This window comes from Mirounga angustirostris, unplaced genomic scaffold (assembly GCF_029215605.1).
Source record: "Mirounga angustirostris isolate CCGP_5_RB_7025 unplaced genomic scaffold, mMirAng1.0.hap1 SCAF_8, whole genome shotgun sequence".
Taxonomy (NCBI): Eukaryota; Metazoa; Chordata; class Mammalia; order Carnivora; family Phocidae; genus Mirounga; species Mirounga angustirostris.
In genome coordinates, this window is record NW_026991716.1 from 75877222 (window position 1) to 75895787 (window position 18566).

General features: G+C 36.9%; 2 protein-coding genes across 5 annotated transcripts in view; one reads left to right on the forward strand and one right to left on the reverse strand.

Annotated features, from left to right (window-relative positions):
• The window catches only part of RNGTT (RNA guanylyltransferase and 5'-phosphatase), a 320109-nt gene that overhangs the window by 22481 nt on the left and 279062 nt on the right, over positions 1–18566 (reverse strand). The window lies entirely within an intron of this gene.
• On the forward strand, positions 3667–4116 carry LOC135365580 (large ribosomal subunit protein eL31). Its single transcript, XM_064597858.1, has one exon. It carries the CDS (start codon positions 3690–3692, stop codon positions 4065–4067), a length of 378 nt encoding a protein of 125 aa, XP_064453928.1. The 5' UTR covers positions 3667–3689; the 3' UTR covers positions 4068–4116.

Consider the following 18566-nt stretch of genomic DNA (forward strand, 5'->3'; position numbering starts at 1 on the left):
GTCAGGAACCAGGATCATGTGGTAGTAAGCCATATATAGGTTTTTTGCTTCATGTTTTTGTGTTTACTCTTAAGTAACTTTAACTCTTAACTTTACTCTTAAGTAACTCTCTAAATTGATAAAGCTGTGCAAATGCTCAATCAATTTTAAGACAATTCACTTTTTACACCCAACTGCCTTACAAAGAGTAATAAGTCTAGAATCTTGGTTGGAAGGGAGCATAAGAGCTCACCTAGGCCAACTCTCTTTTCAGACTGAAAACCCTGAGGTTCACAGAAAGCCTACATTTTGTCCAAAGCCCATGTCTCTTTAGGAGCAGAGTCAGAACGTGGGTCCAGACTTCTGGCATCTCAGTCCAGCACAATGATCCTGTGATGTACAAGACAGTCCTTAACAAGCAAAAGGGATAATTTTGAGGACGAAATTTTTACTTGCAGTCATACGAGAAAAATGTTTGACCTAGTTCATCTAATATAAGAAAAACAGTTTATATTCCACCCTACTATGACACACACACATATACACACATTTCTAAAACATTTATATGTTGGTGTACTTTTGCTATTTTCCCTTCTATTTTATTTCATTAAAACAAAAACAAAATTGGTCCTTTCAAGACCAACCTCCAAAGTTAGGAAAAAACCTCACAGAGTATAGAGAATAATGCATCAATTTCACTATCAAGGAAGGTGGGGGAGTGCATTTCCCCTTTTCTAGAAGTCTTGAATGATATGAAAAATGGAGGTGGACAACTCTCAGGACAGGAATCTTCCTGCTCAGGATGCTAAGCTTGACCCCAGCCCATGGCTCCTTTCCACCTTCCACATGTCATCTCCTTCCCCGTGAAGAGGCTGCCCTGGGCCAGGCACAGACTCTCACCCATCTCTTCCAGAGTCCCGCCAGCATAACACACTGGCAAAAAAGAGCTGATGCTTAACTTTAATAATTTCAGATGCCATTTTTCTCTACAGAATTAAGCCTGAAATACCATGTGATATATTACTTTACAGTATAACTCCTTCCTTCTGTGTATATTCTGCACCCCCCCACCCCCTTAGATGGTAAGCTCCCTGAGCAAACAAAACAAGCGCCCTTGTTTTGTTCATTGCCAGATCCCACTGAACACATAATGGGTGCTCAATAAATATGTGTTAAAAAAAAAAAAACTTGATGAATATTACACAAAGAAATTATAGAAATGACATCAGATGTTAAAACATTCCAGCCACTATTAAATGACTTTCATCCTCTGGACCGACCTAGTTCTCTTCTTGATCCAGGCATTTGTACTTATTCTTCCCTCTGACTGGCACATCATCCTCTCTTCCCCTCTGGCTAGCCACTTCTCTTTTACCAGGATCACTTTCTTTGGGAAATCCTCTCTGATTCCACAGATTTTTGTGCTTCACTGATATACTCACAGTACCCTATTCTTATCTTACTTAGAAAGACAGCCTACTGAATTCTTTACATCTCCAACTTGACAATAAGCTCAATCAGGATGGAACTTTAATATAGTGCCTAGCACACAGTATGTGCTCAATTAAAATTTTTGCATGCATACATGCATGAAAAGTTATGTACTTCTGACCTGAAAACAAAACCAAAGCAAAATAGAATAAGCCCAACCTTAATGACCTAGTCATATAGATAATTAGATAGATCAACCATAGTATTCTGAGTAGAAATCCTTTTAAAACATGCTGTCACATGAAATTTGTCTTCTACTTTGTGGATGTGGGTATGGTTCCTAGTGAAAGAGGAAAAAGGATGTTAGCTATTGGGGAGATCTGAACGGGGAAAGAGGGAAGAGAAAATAAGCAAACAAACCATCAACCGTACCTTTTTACATCAGATGGGAAACAAACCTACAAAATAGTTAAGGCATCCTATTCATTATAAACCAAGAATTTTCTGCTTCCTAAAGTATGAAAGATAATGACACATCCACCCTGTATTTATCAATACTGCTCACAGTAGTAGGAAAAAAGATAAAGTCATCAAGTGGCCAATGGGAGAAGCACAAGATAATACATACTGTAAACACGTAAATTTTAAATAAGTAATTTATTTACATAGCTTTACTGACAAGAACTCAAACTTAATAAACATACACTCTTCAGATCGAAAATGTCTTTATAAACATTAACCCTTCACCTTCTTATGAGCTAGTTTTGCAAGAGTCTAATTTTAAACAGTGATTTAGGACCCATGTAAACAAGGATGAATTCAAAATAGCTTTCTACCTGCCTGCTGCTACTTTGAAATGAGCCTTTACTTCCTTCTTAAAATAATTTCCATATATCTTCCACAGTAAAAATCTTAAAAAATATCTCCATCAAGATTTTCTACCAAGGGGCGCCTGGGTGGCTCAGCTGGTTAAGCGACTGCCTTCGGCTCAGGTCATGATCCTGGAGTCCCGGGATCGAGTCCCGCATCGGGCTCCCTGCTCGGCGGGGAGCCTGCTTCTCCCTCTCCCGCTCCCCCCTCTTGTGCTCTCTCTCTCTCACTCTCTCTCTCTCAAATAAATAAATAAAATCTTTAAAAAAAAAAAGATTTTCTACCAAATCTACAGATATAAGGATCAGCAAATTGTCTCAAGAAACATGACTTGCCAAATTAGTTCAAAGTGGCCTTGGTAACAGTATTCAGACTACACAAAGCTGAAAGGCTACAGACGGAGAAAAGACATATGACAAGCCACTGAAAGTCTGCCCTGAGAGTACAAAGGGCTGGCTTCAAGTCTCTAATAATTTATCACTTTATTAATGATCCAATAGATGATTTCATGAATAGCCTATTAATAAGATCTAAATTCAAATTCGAAGGTTCTTTAGAATACCCATTAGGAAAAGTAATATAATGAAAGAATTCTAGAGGAGATAATTTTGCAAAAGAAAATTATAGAAAATAAAATAGAACTTGGAAAAAACATAAAAGATGAAGTCCTGGTAAATATTTAATATGTAAGGGAAATGGAAAAGCTGTAATCCCTGCAGAGAGAAATGACAATACCCAGACTCTCCGAACAAGATTTAAAATGAGACATTCCATTATATTTATATATTATTGTTATTAACAGTTCTCACTCTTTTTAACAGAAAGAGAGTCATATTATTATAGCAGGAGATACTTTTGGAGGAAAGACTCTTGAAGGAAGAAACAATATCCTACCGCTGGATGGAGAACTAGGGTGAAGTTTGAGCAGTTTGCAAGGCTCACTCTTTTTCCCATCTTTTTCTCTACATTCACCCAGAAAACTATAAAATGCTCTAAAAAAAATATATTAACAAGGAAGATACAAACACAGAAGCAATCATTCCTTTATACTTGTTTTCTGTGTTTGGGCTGTGTGTGTGTGTGTGTGTGTTGTGTGTGTACATGCTTTGCAAGTACATGTGTATGTATATGATATATATAAAAATTTTTTTTCAGATCTTACATATCAAATCCAGGGCTATTAGAAAGCATGTAGCTGGATATTAAAAAAAAAATCTAAAATTTAGACAAGAATAAATCAAACCTTCCAAATGAAGACAGGATAAGAACAGAAACCTTCGCTTTCATTTTTGAACCTTCCTAAGGCCTAGAATGATAAACAAATCCTAGTCCTCGATGTACATATACATAACTGCTTGTTTAGTCAGAAAATGGCATATTCGCTTTCTTTCCAACCAGAGCCCGGCGGAATGGCTCCCGCGAAGAAGGGTGGCGAGAAGAAGAAGGGCCGTTCTGCCATCAACGAGGTAGTGACCAGAGAATACACCATCAACATTCACAAGCGCATCCATGGAGTTGGTTTCAAGAAGCGTGCCCCTCGGGCACTCAAAGAGATCCGAAAATTTGCCATGAAGGAGATGGGAACTCCAGATGTGCGCATTGACACCAGGCTCAACAAAGCTGTCTGGGCCAAAGGAATAAGGAATGTTCCATACCGTATCCGTGTGCGGTTGTCCAGAAAACGTAACGAGGATGAAGATTCACCAAACAAGCTCTACACACTGGTTACCTATGTACCTGTCACCACTTTCAAAAATCTGCAGACAGTTAATGTGGATGAGAACTAATCGCTGATTGTCAAATAAAGGTATAAAACTGCAAAAAAAAAAAAAAAAAGAAAAAAAAAGAAAATGGCATATTCAGGAATAAAATCCTACATCATTGGTGATCAGTCCTGCAGTCTTTAATTTCATCATTTGGATGCATGTGCTTATTTTTACTTATAGCCTCCAGATCTGCAGATATAGGACTTGTAGTTTCTAGTATTTACCCTATCTGGAAATTTATCAGATTCAACCCCCTCCTGCTCTTTGGTCCAAGAACAGGAGCACATGCTCCTTTTTTTAGAGATACAGGTCATTTATACAACAAATGGTATCACTGTTATCACTGTGCAATCAAATTTCAGTGAATCAAAAGAACTTCCCCTACCACCACCTGGGGGGAGGTAGATGGGAGTACCTTTGTATCACAAAGAAACCAACCACAATTCTTCTATGGTCAGGGCTATTTCTAGCACCTGCTCTGCAGGATGAGGAGGAAGGCCTCATCTGACCATGGTCTCTGATACATACATTGTCAAGCACCTTGGAGTAGATCCAGTTCTTTAGGAATGCCAGAATGGTTGCCTCCTATAGACCTAACATTTTTAATTCTGCTTTATAAGGAAGGCTGTTTTAGAGTAATTCCAATTTACTATTGCTAATTAATATATCACCCTTTGGTAAACTAGATAAAATTTATAAGGAGTAGCAGATATATGTTACAATGAGGTCATTCAGTCATGGAAGGTTTCAAGTTTACTTTCCCCTGACTCCAAAGCTCTTACCCATTTAGTCTCAATAAAGTTCTCAAAGCATTTATTTTATTTGACTTTGAATATTTTCACTTTCTTTTATAAACCTTTAAAGCCAAATAATCATAAATGTATTTTAGTTTGGGTTAAAACAAAAAACAAACTAGAAAAGATCCTGGACATGATTTAATGAAGAACCATATTTCTGATTTAAAAAATTGTTTTAAGACAAAGATGTGAACCCCAAGTCTCAGGCCCAATTCTGACCTCCTTCCGACATACACTGCTTCCTTTTTACTTCTTCACAGATAACTAAATAACACGCAATTTAAGGACAATTTGATATGGTATCTTCCTAACCTTGCTAGATTATTGAGACAATTTAGGAAAGAGTACTACAAGAGAATAGTAAGAACTCTGGAGTAGGCAGAACTAGATTAAAATCCTGACTCAGGTGCTTTTGATACATGTGCCTTGTACTCCATGCTACACAATCCTTAGCTTCTAAGCTATTCAATTTGTAAACTATGTAACCTGGAGCACAATGCTTGCAGTCTGCCAGATGGCCGCTGTTGGGACTGCATGAGTTAACTTATGTAAACCATTTGGTAGACATCAGGGGACACAACTCCGTTAGTCTGCTTTCCTGTTATTTCCTGGGGTTATTCTGCACTCAATTTATGTAGGAAAACATGATAATGTATTACATAAACAGAAGAAATTTTCTTCCATTTCATTTCCTTCAACTTTCATTGTAAACAACAAGAAAATAAAACTAAATAAATTGAAGAAACTAAACCCCATGTGGTTCACTCTTACTTCTATGCTTTAGCATAAAACTATTAATGGTAGTAAATGAAGGCAAATAATAGACTATTTGGTTTATTTGCATTCTGTTTTTTGTCAACCTGGATTGGAAAAAGTTGGCTACTCCAAGAGGTTATTTATGAATTAAAGCCAAAGTAAAACCTGGCTTTGAGACAGTATACCTGGAGCTCAAAATATCTCTTTAAGCTGGAATTCTGTGTCATGGACATCAGCTCCTGGAACATAGTATACTACATGTGCCCTATTTTCTCAGGAGACAAGTATCAAGTTTTGGGCAGCCCAAGTCTTCTATAACAAGTATTCAAAACACATACCTGTGGCGTTATTTACTCACTTAGTTTCTCATGTCATAATTTCTCATATGAGAAAAACTATAAAAAGAGAGCATATCTGAAGATCCTAATGATCTGGATCCTGAGGTAATAAAAGAATAAGCTCCCTATTTGTAATGGCTTATTAAATGCCTTGGAGGATGGGTGATGGGGGTAGAAGGAAACACCATTTTTTAAAACGACTGTTATAAACCTAGTATTGTGGTAGGTGCTTTGTCCACAATATTCTACATGATGCACAGGATAATTCTAAGAAGTAGATATTGTTATTCCCATTTTATAGATGAAATACCAAGGTACATCCACCAAAGTACATAAATTGGTAAGAATCTCACCAGGTTTGTCTAATTCTAAAGTCTATCCTAAGTTTCAGGGATTAATCTGATTTTCAATTGAATGGCAAATCATCCTCGTGCATTTTAATAGATTCATGAAAAAATTTCCATAAAGATTTCTAAAAACTAATTATGAAAGTTAATCCCACACCCCGTAATGGATATAAACATGTCTCACACACCAGCCTGCCACATTTCTCACAATTAAAGCTACGCAAAAAAGCACAAGAGCCAAAACAAACTAAAAACTGAAGTGTTCTATTCTTTTGGATAAGGTATACTTTTTCTCTAATGTGCCAAATTTCCATATTTGTTACACAGCATGAGTAATTTTCGCACAGGAAATCTCCTATATTTATAGCAAGCTAATTACTCTCTAGAAGTGATTGTCACATGCATGTGGATGGTTTTAGGATTCAATTTTGTCAAAAGCTGGAAAATTAATTCATGTCTCATCCCATGCAAGCCTTATGTTTTAAGAGATTAAAAGCCACTACAAAGACCTATTACCAGGGAATTTCTGAAGACTACCCTTGACTAAAAAATCCATTAATCTAGTTTTCTTTGGATGATATAATCTACCAGATAGTTTGTTTGCTATGATATATTCAATGTTCCATCTAATTGTGAAGAAAATATCTGTTTATTAGAGAGAATAGTTTTATGTTTTAAAGTTTAGACATAAAAAAGCTTACATCTTAATCATGAATGTACTTCACTGACACAAAAACAAGATTCCTGCAAATAAAATGCTAGTTTTCTTTTCTTTTAAAAGTAAATGAGACATATAGGCATTATTAGTTGCATATAATGTGAGATAGTCACACTGCTCCCTACCAGTTATGAAAAGGCATTTTTCCTATCTTTACAGCTGTTTTTAACACACCCTTTTCTCAAAAGTTACAATAAGCTATTTACTACACAATAACTGTTTTCTCTCAAGAGAAATACAAGCAACATTTGAAAACTTCAATTTGTTGAAATATATAACAGTCTGCTGAGTTTCTTATTTTGTACCAGCAAAAGTGAATTATGCTACTTTTGCTAATGTCAAACAAAAAACACTTAAAACGATTACCAATTGTGACTCTTACTCTATTTTTTTTCAGTTGACTACACTAATACATTTCAAAAATGATGTCAAAGATGCCACTTGACTACTGCAAATAAGGAATCAACATATGGTGTATCCCCGAAGAATATGAAGAACATTTTTTATTTTAGAGGAAGCAACATCTATTTCTTAATCTACACAGAGTTTTGCTAAAGCACGTGATACTATTATACTAGAGGTCTCCAGCAGTTATGATACTTTTGTACAAGCAATCCTAAAAAGTTCAATAGGTTTCCAAGACTACTCATTAATATATAGAGCACCTACTATTCATATACTTCAGTGTGTGAGATACATACTTTCTCATGTCAAGCATGGAAAATTTCAGTGACAAAGATACACAAAGGTAAAATCTTAAAAGGTAAATAAGAATACAGGAAAATACAGGCATACCTCAGAGATTTTGCAGGTTCGGTTCCAGGCTGCCACAATAAAGCAAGTAAAATTAATTTTTTGTATATAAAAGATATTTTTACACTATACTGCAGTCTATTAAGTGTGCACTGTGCATAAAAAATGTATGTATCTTAATTTAAAAGCACTTTATTGCTAAAAAATGTTAACAATCATCTGAGCTTTCACTGAGTTGTAATCTTTTTGCTGGTGGAGGGTCTTTGCCTCAATGTTGATGGCTGCAGACTGATCACGGTGGTGGTTGCTGAGGGCTGCAGTGGCTGTGACAATTTCTTAAAATAATAGGACAATGAAGTTTGCTGCACTGATTGACTTTCTTTCACCAATATTCTCTATAGTAAGTGATGCTGTTTGATAGCATTTTACCCATAGTAGAACTTCTTTCAAAACTGGAGTCAATCCTCTCAAACCTTGCTGCTGCTTTATCAACTAAGTGTATGTGATATTCTGAATCCTTTGTTGTCACTCCAAGAGTCTTCACGGAGTCTTCACCAGGAGTAGATTCCATCCCCAGAAACCACTTTCTTTGCTCATCCATGAGAAGCAGCTCCTCAGCTCTTCAAGTTTGATCATGAGACTGCAGTAATTCAGTCACATCTTCAGGCTCCACTTCTAACTCTACTTCTCCTGCTCTTTCTACCGTATCAGCAGTTACTTTCTCCACTTAAGTCTTAAAATTCTCCAAGTCATCCATGAGGGTTGAAATCGACTTCTTCCAAACTCCTGTTAATGTTGACATTTTGACCTCTTCCTATAAGTCACAAATGTCCTTAATAGCATCTAGAATGGTGAATCCTTTCCAGAAGGTTTTCAATTTACTTTGCCCAGATCCATCAGAGGAATCACCATCACCATTTCTTTTTCATCACCATTTCTTTTTCTTTCTTTTTTTTTTTAAAGTAGGCTCCATGCCCAGCATGGAGCCCAACATGGGGCTTGAACTCACAACCATGAGATTGAGACCTGAGCTGAGGTCACGAGTCAGACACTTAACTGAGTCACCCAGGTGCCCCACAAAATGTATTCCTTAAATAGGGAGACTCAAAAGTTGAAATTATTCCTTGATCCATGGGCTACAAAATGGATGTTGTGCTGGCAGGCATGAAAACAACATTATACATCTCCATCAGGGCTCTTAGGTGACCAGATGCATTGTCAATGAGCAGTAATATTTGTGGGGTTTTAAAAATGATTTTATTTTATTATTCTTCTTCTTTTCATCATGGTAAGTGATCACCTATTTCATCCACCCCACCAACTCACCCACCTCGTCTCTGGTAACCATCAGTTTCTTCTCTATAGTTAAGAATGTTTCTTGGTTTGTCTCTCTCTTTTTTCCTTTGCTCATTGGTTGTTTCTTAAATTCCATATATGAGTGAAATCATATTGTATTTGTCTTTCCCTGACTTAGTTTGCTTAGCCTTGTACTCTCTAACTCTATCCACATTGTTGCAATTGGCAAGATTTCACTCTTTTTTATGCCTGAATAATATTCCTGTACACCACGCGAGTGTACACCACATCTTCTTTATCCATGTATCTATTGATGGACACTCAGGCTGCAATAAACATAGGGTGCAGTATCCCTGTGAATTAGTGTTTTGGAGTTTTTCAGGTAAACACCCAGTAGTGAGATTACTGGATCATAGGGTAGTTCTATTTTTAACTTTTTGAGGAACCTCCATACTGTTTTCCAGACTGGCTGTGTGCATTCCCACAAATAGTGCATGAGGGTAGCTTTTTCTCCACATCCTTGCCAATATCTGTTGTTTCTTGTGTTTTTGATTTAGCCATTCTGACAGGTATGAGGTGATATCTCATTGTAGTTTTGATTTGCATTTCCCTGATGATGAGTGACACTGAGCATCTTTTCATGTCTGTTGGCCATCTGTACGTCTTCTTTGGAGAAATGTCTGTTCATGAATGAGCAGTAATGTTTGGAAAGGAATCTTTTTTTTCTGAGCAGGAGGTCTCAACAGTGGGTTTAAAATATTCAGTAAACCATGCTGGAAACATATGTGCTTTCATCCAAGCTTTGTTCCATTTATAAAGCACAGGAAGAGTAGATTTAGCATAACTCTTGAGTACCCTAGGCTTTTTAGAACGGTAAATGAGCACTGACTTCAACTTAAGGATACTGACTGCATTAGCCCCTAACAAGAGAATCAGCCTGTCTTCTGAAGCTTTGAAACCAGACATTGACTTCTTCTCTCTTCCTAATAACGTCCTAGATGGCATCTTCCATTAGAAGCCTGTTTCATCTACATTAAAAAATCTGTTTAGTGTAGCCACCGTCATTAATTATCTTAGCTAGATTTCCCAGATAACTTGCTGCAACTTCTACATCAGCACTTGCTGCTTCACCTTGTGCTTTGATGTTAAGGAGACGGTTTCTTTCCTCAAACCTCCTGAGCCAACCTCTGCTAGTTTCAAAATTTACTTCCACAGCTTCCTCATTTCTCCCACCTTCACAAGACTGAAGAGAGAGTTAGGGCCTTGCTCTGGATTAGGCGCTGGCTTCAGGGAATGTTGTGGCTGGTGTGATCATCTATCCAGACCACTAAAACTTTCTCCGTATTGGCAATAAGGCTGTTTCACTTTCTTACCATTTGTGTGTTCACTGGAGTAGTGCTTCTAATTTCCTTCAAGAATTTTTTCTTTGCAATCACAACTTGGCTGTTTGGCACAAGAGGCCTATCTTCCAGCTTATATTGGCTGCTGACATGCCTTCCTCACTAACCTTCATCATTTCTACCTTTTGAATTAAAGTGAGAGCATGACTCTTTTTTCACTTGAATACTTGGAGGCCACTGTTGGGATTATTACCAGCCCTGATGTCAGTATTGTTGTGTCTCAGGGAATAGTGAGGTCCAAGGAGAGAGAATGGCCAGTTGGTGGAGCAGTCAGAAGACACACAACATTCATCGATTAAGTGTGCCGTCTTATATGGGTATAGTCTGTGGCACCTCAAAACAATTACAATAGTAACATCAAAGATCACTGATCACAGATCACCATAACAAATGTAGTAGTAATGGAAAAGTTGGAAATATTATGAGAATTATGAAAATGTGACACAGAGGCACCAAGTGAGTAAATGCCGTTGGAAAAATGGTGCTAATTGTGGCATTCTGGCTGAACTTTTTCTGAATACATATTATTTATGTATGCAAGAGAACTCAACATCCTATGTTTAAGTTGTAAGCCTCCAAAATAAAAATTCAGAAAAGGTCCTTATTAACTATAAAATAGATAAAACCATTCTTTAAGAGGTTCCTCTTAATAATATATTGCTTTTATGAGAGTGCTTGGAATCGGACATTAGCGCATTTCTAGTTGGTTAGCAAAGCTCCCAACTTCTGTTAAAGCTCCTGTGTGTTTTCTTTAAGATGAAAGTTGAACTATACTGCTACCTTCATGATAAACCATAAGCCCTCGGGCACAGAGATGAGCTCCGTGCTATAGAGACAAGCAAAGTATCTAAATCTGCGTGTGACTTAAAAGAGGAGTAGAGATTATAAAGCACACTGCACTCCTGGTGCTATGATGGAAGGGAAAGCTGTGAGGCACCACCTGACAAGGGAACTGAAAGCAGAACTGGTTCAGTCATTTTGCTGGAGAAACTGGAAGACACACATGTGCAAGTTACGCTGGAAAAGTATTTTAAGCTTCAAACCTGTTTTACATCCCTTGGTATGGTTGTGAGTAGCAGTGACAGAGACATCAGCTCCTGCCACAGTGACGAAAGGGAGGCTTTGAGTAAAGGCAGCAGGCTCACTGAAGAAAAAACCCACTGCAAGTGAAAGATTCTGAGCATAATGGCTGATGCTTTTTGCCTTCTTGGCTGTATTCAAATAAGTAAGTAGAATCACATTCAATTATTTAGGATCACAAGAGCAATGTATGAAATTAAAAGAGATAAAGGGTAAGTCTTTAGTAGGCCCTTTAAATATATAAAACACTACCATTAGTGTAGTACTGCCTTAAGGAAAACACAGAAGAATGAGCACTCCCCCTCATTAAAAAAAGAAAAAACAGGAACACAATGTCCGTGAAGGAAAGTACTATACTTTTCCAGGAGGATGCAGAGATAACCTTTAGGCCCGCTGGTCAAAGCTTATTGATATATATAATTAGTTGCAAATTAAAGTCACTGATTTAACAAGTTTAGTTACCTAATTTTCCCTATAAATCTTGGCACTTGTTATTGGCAAGTAAAAAAAAAATAGAAGCAATAAGAAAGGAACTGTCAGAATCTGACTTTGAGAAATGACAGCTGACAGCAAATCACCAACTACAAAAGCACAGTAATCGTGGATCACTTTCTGAGGCAGTACCTGTCTTAAGAGACATTAACAGTTCCTGAGGCCATCACTTTATTAAAGTACAAGCTAACAGCCTAAGATGACACTTGAAATCAAAGTTATATAAATTACAAAACACTTTAAGAAGGTAGGGATACTTCTAATATATCAAAGGAAGAAATTAACTTAAATGCTTGCTTTAAAAAGCTATATGGGAAATATTTCAGTAAATGATGACTTTGGGTAACTCAAGTCTTTACTGTCTTGCACTTCTTTTTATTTTTATTTTTTAAAGATTTTTTTATTTTTTGTTTGACAGAGAGAGAAAAAGAGTACAAGCAGGGGGAGCAGCAGACAGAGGCAGAGGGAGAAGCAGGCTCCCGGCTGAGGAGAGGGCCTGATGCGGGGCTTGATCCCAGGACCCCAGGATCATGACCTGAGCTGAAGGCAGATGCTTAACCTTCTGAGTCACCCAGGCGCCCCACTTCTTTTTTTTATTTTTAACAGTTCTATCTATTTATTTGAGAGAGAGAAAGAGAGAGAGCACGGTAGGGGCAGAGGGAGAAGCAGTCTCTCCACTGAGCAGGGAGCCCAATGCAGGCCTCAATACCAGAACCCTGGGATCGTGACCTGAGCAGAAGGCAGACGCTTAACTGACTGAGCCACCTCTTGCACTTCTATAGAGCGCGTTCTTTTCAATGCAATGTATGGGCCGATTCCCTTGAAATACTTGATCAACATTCTTGAATGAAAAATTTAAGCCAGCTGGGGCGCCTGGGTGGCTCAGTCATTAAGTGTCTGCCTTCGGCTCAGGTCATGATCCTAGGGTCCTGGAATCGAGCCTGGCATTGGGTTCCCTGCTCCGCAGGAAGCCTGCTTCTCCGTCTCCCACTCCCCCTGCTTGTGTTCTCTCTCTCACTGTGTCTCTCTCTGTCAAATAAATAAATAAAATCTTAAAAAAAAAAAAAGAAAAGAAAAATTTAAGCCAGCAATATTTACACAAAAAGTGTTGTAAGAACATAGAAGTGGGCTTAGGGAGTCAGAAAAACCTGGTTTCCAATCCCAATTATAGTATTTACTGCTCACATTACCAAGGGCAAGTTACTTAACCTCTCTGTGTCTCAATTTCTCATCTGTAAATACAAATACCTACTTTATTAAAATAGACTGCAATAAATATTAGAAGGTATAATATGTCCTAGGCACATAATATGTGCTCAGCAAAAATTATTTCTTTTGCTATTTATAAAAATACCTTATTTCTTTCACACTCAGAACAATTAAAATCATATGTTACAATTCCATTAATGACAGAGCTAAGTTTTTTTAATTATCATTTATCTTAACACAAACATCTAACTTTGAAAATAATGTCAAAAGTTATTATTTCCAGGGACGCCTGGGTGGCTCAGTTGGTTGAGCGGCTGCCTTTGGCTCAGGTTATGATCCCAGGGTCCTGGGATCGAGCCCCGCAACGGGCTCCCTGCTCGGCGGGAAGCCTGCTCTCCCTCTCCCACTCCCGCTGTTTGTGCTCCTGCTCTCGCTATCTCTGTCTCTGTCAAATAAATAAATAAAATCTTTAAAAAAAAAAAAAGTTATTATTTCCAAAAAGAATACATACCAAACCAGAAATATGCAAATTCCACTACTGGGTAGTATATATCACTACAGTATAGGTTTCTGCTTCCAGATTAACATGTAGAAATACTGAAAAAAAAAGTTAAATGAAAATAGTACACTATAGGAAGTAGGTATTTGGAATTATGTATTATTCACAAATAATTATTATTTATGGGTGCCTGGGTGGCTCAGTCCGTTAAGCGGCTGCCTTTGGCTCAGTTCATGATCTCAGGGTCCTGAGATCCGGCCCCACATTGGGCTCCCTGCTGAGCGGGGAGTCTGCTTCTCCCTCTCCCTCTGCTGCTCCCCCTGCTTGTGCTTTCTCGTTGCACTCTTTTTCTCAAATAAATAAAATCTTTATTATAATTATAATAATAATATAATATATATAATATATATTATATATAATATAATAAATATTATAATAATATAATATAATAAATATATTAAATATTAAATATTAAAATAAAAATATTAAAATAATATAATATAATAAAATATAAAATAATAATAAAATAATTATTATTTATTTTTAACTCAATCATAGACTCGATGCTATATTTTAAAAGTCACAATTTTGAAGATAACTCTTGGAAGAAACTATGAATGCAACAATAAAGGGTAATTATCATCTTCCATGCTGGAAAGGGTATAATGAACTAATTTCTTTTTCACAATAAAAATCTGCAGTGAACAAATTTGAACCAATCACTCTGTTGTCTTTTTCCAGAATATCAATTCTCTGAAAAATATGTCTAACAGACTTAGGCTTAGTCTTAATTTCTCAAGACACAAAAAAGAGACGAAAATAATTGAAACAGCAACCATGGCAAGGCAGGCTGCTCCATGACTCGAACTGTCAGATTCGAAGATAGAACTAGCCATATTAAGAAAAGTTCTCCAGTGCATTCACCTCTGGTCACAAATAATTGTTCAACTTGAGCAGCAACACAATGTCAGAAACAACTAATAGAAACATTAATTTGAACTATTTTTAATATTAGTTCCATTTCTGTTTCTCTTAGAAATGAACCCTTCAAATAATATGAAGAGGATATAAAAATATTTTACTACCTGACAGTTATGACTTTAAGAACCCAGGACCCTTTCATCACTGCCCGTGTCAGTGACCTTTATTATTAGTTTCTTTAGCTGGGGCTAAAGAAGCCATCTGGAATATTGACATGAATTGTCAAGAAAATGTCAGTTCTTTATGCTGAACTTGGTCCTTACCTAAAATTTTAATGTTTTTCTAAAACATTTCTCTTATTAGGGTCCCCCCTCCCTGTCTTGCTCCAACTTAGAAATTCTTAAAATAGTCTGTACAGTCTTGCTGTTAATATGGTTGGGTTTTTAAAAAATTCTCTAATATAATTTACCTCTTCAACCATATCTCCTATTACTTCCTTAACATAAGCCTTTGCTCTTGTATCCAAGGCAAGTCTTTACGGTTCCACAACTTTGCATTTTCTATTTTCCTGAATCACATGTCATCCTTCTATCCTTACAGGGGCTAAACAGAAAAAGACAAACACTGTCTCTCTCATACACACACATCCTACTAGTCACCTAATTGGTAAGACAACACAATTGCACTTCCTTTTGTAAATCCTAACTCAACTGCCCCAGTCCACAATTCTTCAACTTTTGACATTTATAGCTAATTCCAAGCATTTGACATAGCATATCCTACCCTTGAGTTCTCCATTATCTTTTTACAAAAAGATTTCTTCCACCTCACTGGCCAGACTATAAGTAAGTTGCAGGCAGATAAAATAGCCTATTAATCTCTATATCCCCAGTCTCCACCAAAATACCTTGTGTGTGTGTGTGTGTGTACACACTGAACTAATGTCCCTTTTTGACTAGCAGATAAGTTTTGAGATATAAAATGGACAAGAGAATAATATGTATAGCCAAGGGAACAGAGAATTGCAAACATCAGAGGAGTGGAAGTTAGGGAAAATAAAGGTACAATGGGATGGGAAAGGCTGTTGGGAGGAACTTACATTTGCTATAGTGGGCAGTAGGAAGCCATGTTGGTGGTAACTTAAAAATGAAAAAAGCAAACGAATGCAAGGTAAACTTATGAAAGGTTCTGAAGGCCATAAATAGGAGACTGAACTTACAGAGTGTCAAAGTGCCTAAAATAGAGACTATCAAGGAGTGTAAGGTTGTTGTTTTGTTTTTTTTTTAAAGAGGGGTGCAGAGAGAGAGGGAGGGAGAGAGAGAATCTTAAGCAGGCTCCATGCCCAGCACAGAGGCTGCCACGGGGCTTGATCTCAAGGCCCTGAGATCATGACCTGAGTCGAAATCAAGAGTCAGACATTTAACTGACTGTGCCACCCAGGCGCCCCAAGGAGTGTAAGGTTTTGAGGAGGGAAGTGAGGAAGACCAACCACAAGTCACTCAGGGGAGGTGGATGTTAACTGTCCTGGCTAACAGAACAAACTGCAGCCTCAAGGAAGGTGGATCTTCTAAGGACATTTGAGACTCCACCAAGAAGGAGTGGAATTCCAAAGAATAGACTTGTCCTTACTTTTTTCTCCCAAACCATAATTTTTCATGATTTTATTGATTTAGTAAGTTATTCAAGGCCAGTAAAAGCATTTGAAAATCAGTATCAGATTTAAGATTTTACTTATTATGGATAAGAATCACTCCTACAAGAGCTTGGGGTCTATATCTTTTAACAGGCTACAATAGAATGGAATAGTTCTTCACCAGTAGTAACTCACCCCCAGCAATATAATTTCTACCTTTTTCTCAAATGGCTCCATGTCACTCCAGAAATCTCCACTTCATGACATCTAATGACCTATATCATATACATGTTCCCTTATTTCATTCATCTTTTTGCTAAACCAAAACCTCCCTGAGAGTATCTCCTTGCTTATTCTCACAGTCACTGTCTTTTACATCATCCAATTACCCTGTGCTATGCAACCAACCTACTCATCCTGAAACTTAAAAAACATCTGTTCCTTCTCCTGCAATTCTGCTGTAATTCTTTTTGCAGCTAAAATCAGCCCTGAGTCATCAAAATGCCTCCAAGATACACTGATCTTGAAAAACACTTAAATGTTTTAATTCTAGCTATTCTCACAAAGCAAATTCAACTTTGAGCCAGACAATGAGAAACCATTTATCACTATATCTAGCAAAACTGCCACACCTGGTTGAAAAAAAAAATCTTGCAAATGAGATACTAACTTTTTCTTTCTAAGCTATTCAGAGTACTAGAAATCTCAGGTGATTTGTTTATATACCTGATTTTCTACCAGCTGGTTCTCTCTTAAAGAAATAAATTAGATTTCCGGAGACTGTTTCAAATTAATAACCACATGATACTTTCACCCAAATTTCTTGAATATTAAGAAGTAATAATGGTAAAATAGAAAGCATTTACTATGAAAGAAAAATAATAAGTAGGATTGGCCCTCCTGAAAATGATGGCTGAGGAGAAATATATGACAAAATAAACTTCAAACAAGATGCTTTGGGAACAGAAAGAAAAATACTTCATAATGAAATCAGAAGATATTATAATTAGAAGCCTTTTAATACCTCAGATTCACAAATGTTCCCAATACAAGAACTCGCAGCTCTTGCTATTAACAACTAATGAACATAAACACTCGACATTGACTAAGTAGCAGAGGTGAGATTATAACTTTGAGTTCTTTATGCTTGTTTCTCTTTTTATGTAAACAAACCATCAGGACTCTCTATCTTGATCCTTGTGGTGAAACCGTATTTCTTTTGGGCAAGTCACTGAGTCCAGCCAGTGTCTTAACTAGCATTATTCAATTACAGAGAGAATTTGGCCTACTGTACAAGCAAAACTCAGAAGGACTTCAAGGACTATAATAACATTGTATATAATAATAATGCAACATAAGTAGTAACTAAATAGTATACACTAAATACTAGACACTAAAATAATATTCCATAGAAAGCTGCATAACATAACTACTACGGGGGCGCCTGGGTGGCTCAGTCATCAGGCATCTGCCTTCGGCTCAGGTCATGGTCCCAGGGTCCTGGGATTGAGTCCCACATCGGGCTCTCTGCTCGGCAGGAAGCCTGCTTCTCCCTCTCCCACTCCCCCTGCTTGAGTTCCCTCTCTCGCTGTGTCTCTGTCAAATAAATAAATAAAATCTTTAAAAAAAACAAACTGTACTATGTCTTGGCAGTATGATCTTGGGTTTGTCACTAAGCCTTCTAGGTCTTCCTAATCTGTAAAACTGGAAATGCTAAAAGTACCTATACTTTTGTTTGAGAATTATTTAGAACAATGCCTGGCATACAGGGCTCAATAGATGTTGGCTATAATATTATCCTATTTTCTTTTTTCATGACAAAGTTTTCAAATACTGACAAAGAAGAAAAAGAAGAAAAAAGACGAAATATCCGAAGAGATATATATGGTTCCAACATTTGGTGATAAAATGAGAGAAATTATTACACATTAGGGATACATTTAAGTATTCTTTTATATTATTTGTTTTTCAAAGTTTAAGCCCCCTTTGACCAAAAAAAAGGGTTTTACATTAAATGAATTTTCTACTAGATAACTTCTTTTATTAATAAGACTTAGAAAGTCGAATCTGATTCTAAAATATTGCAATCTATTGAGAAAAAATTATGGATAAATAACCCAAAATGTAATTTTATGTGTCTACCCACACAGATTATGAATAGATTTTTTAAAAAGAATGTATATATATGTTCACTGATAATATTTTGACTAAGATTTAAGTCTTAGGAGAAAACTTAATGAAAAGTACTTTAATACCAGAAACAACATCATTATTTTAGCAG

Coding starts and splice junctions, on each gene's coding strand:
- LOC135365580 (XM_064597858.1), top strand. CDS start 3,690: ATGGCTCCCGCGAAGAAGGGTGGCGAGAAGAAGAAGGGCCGTTCTGCC.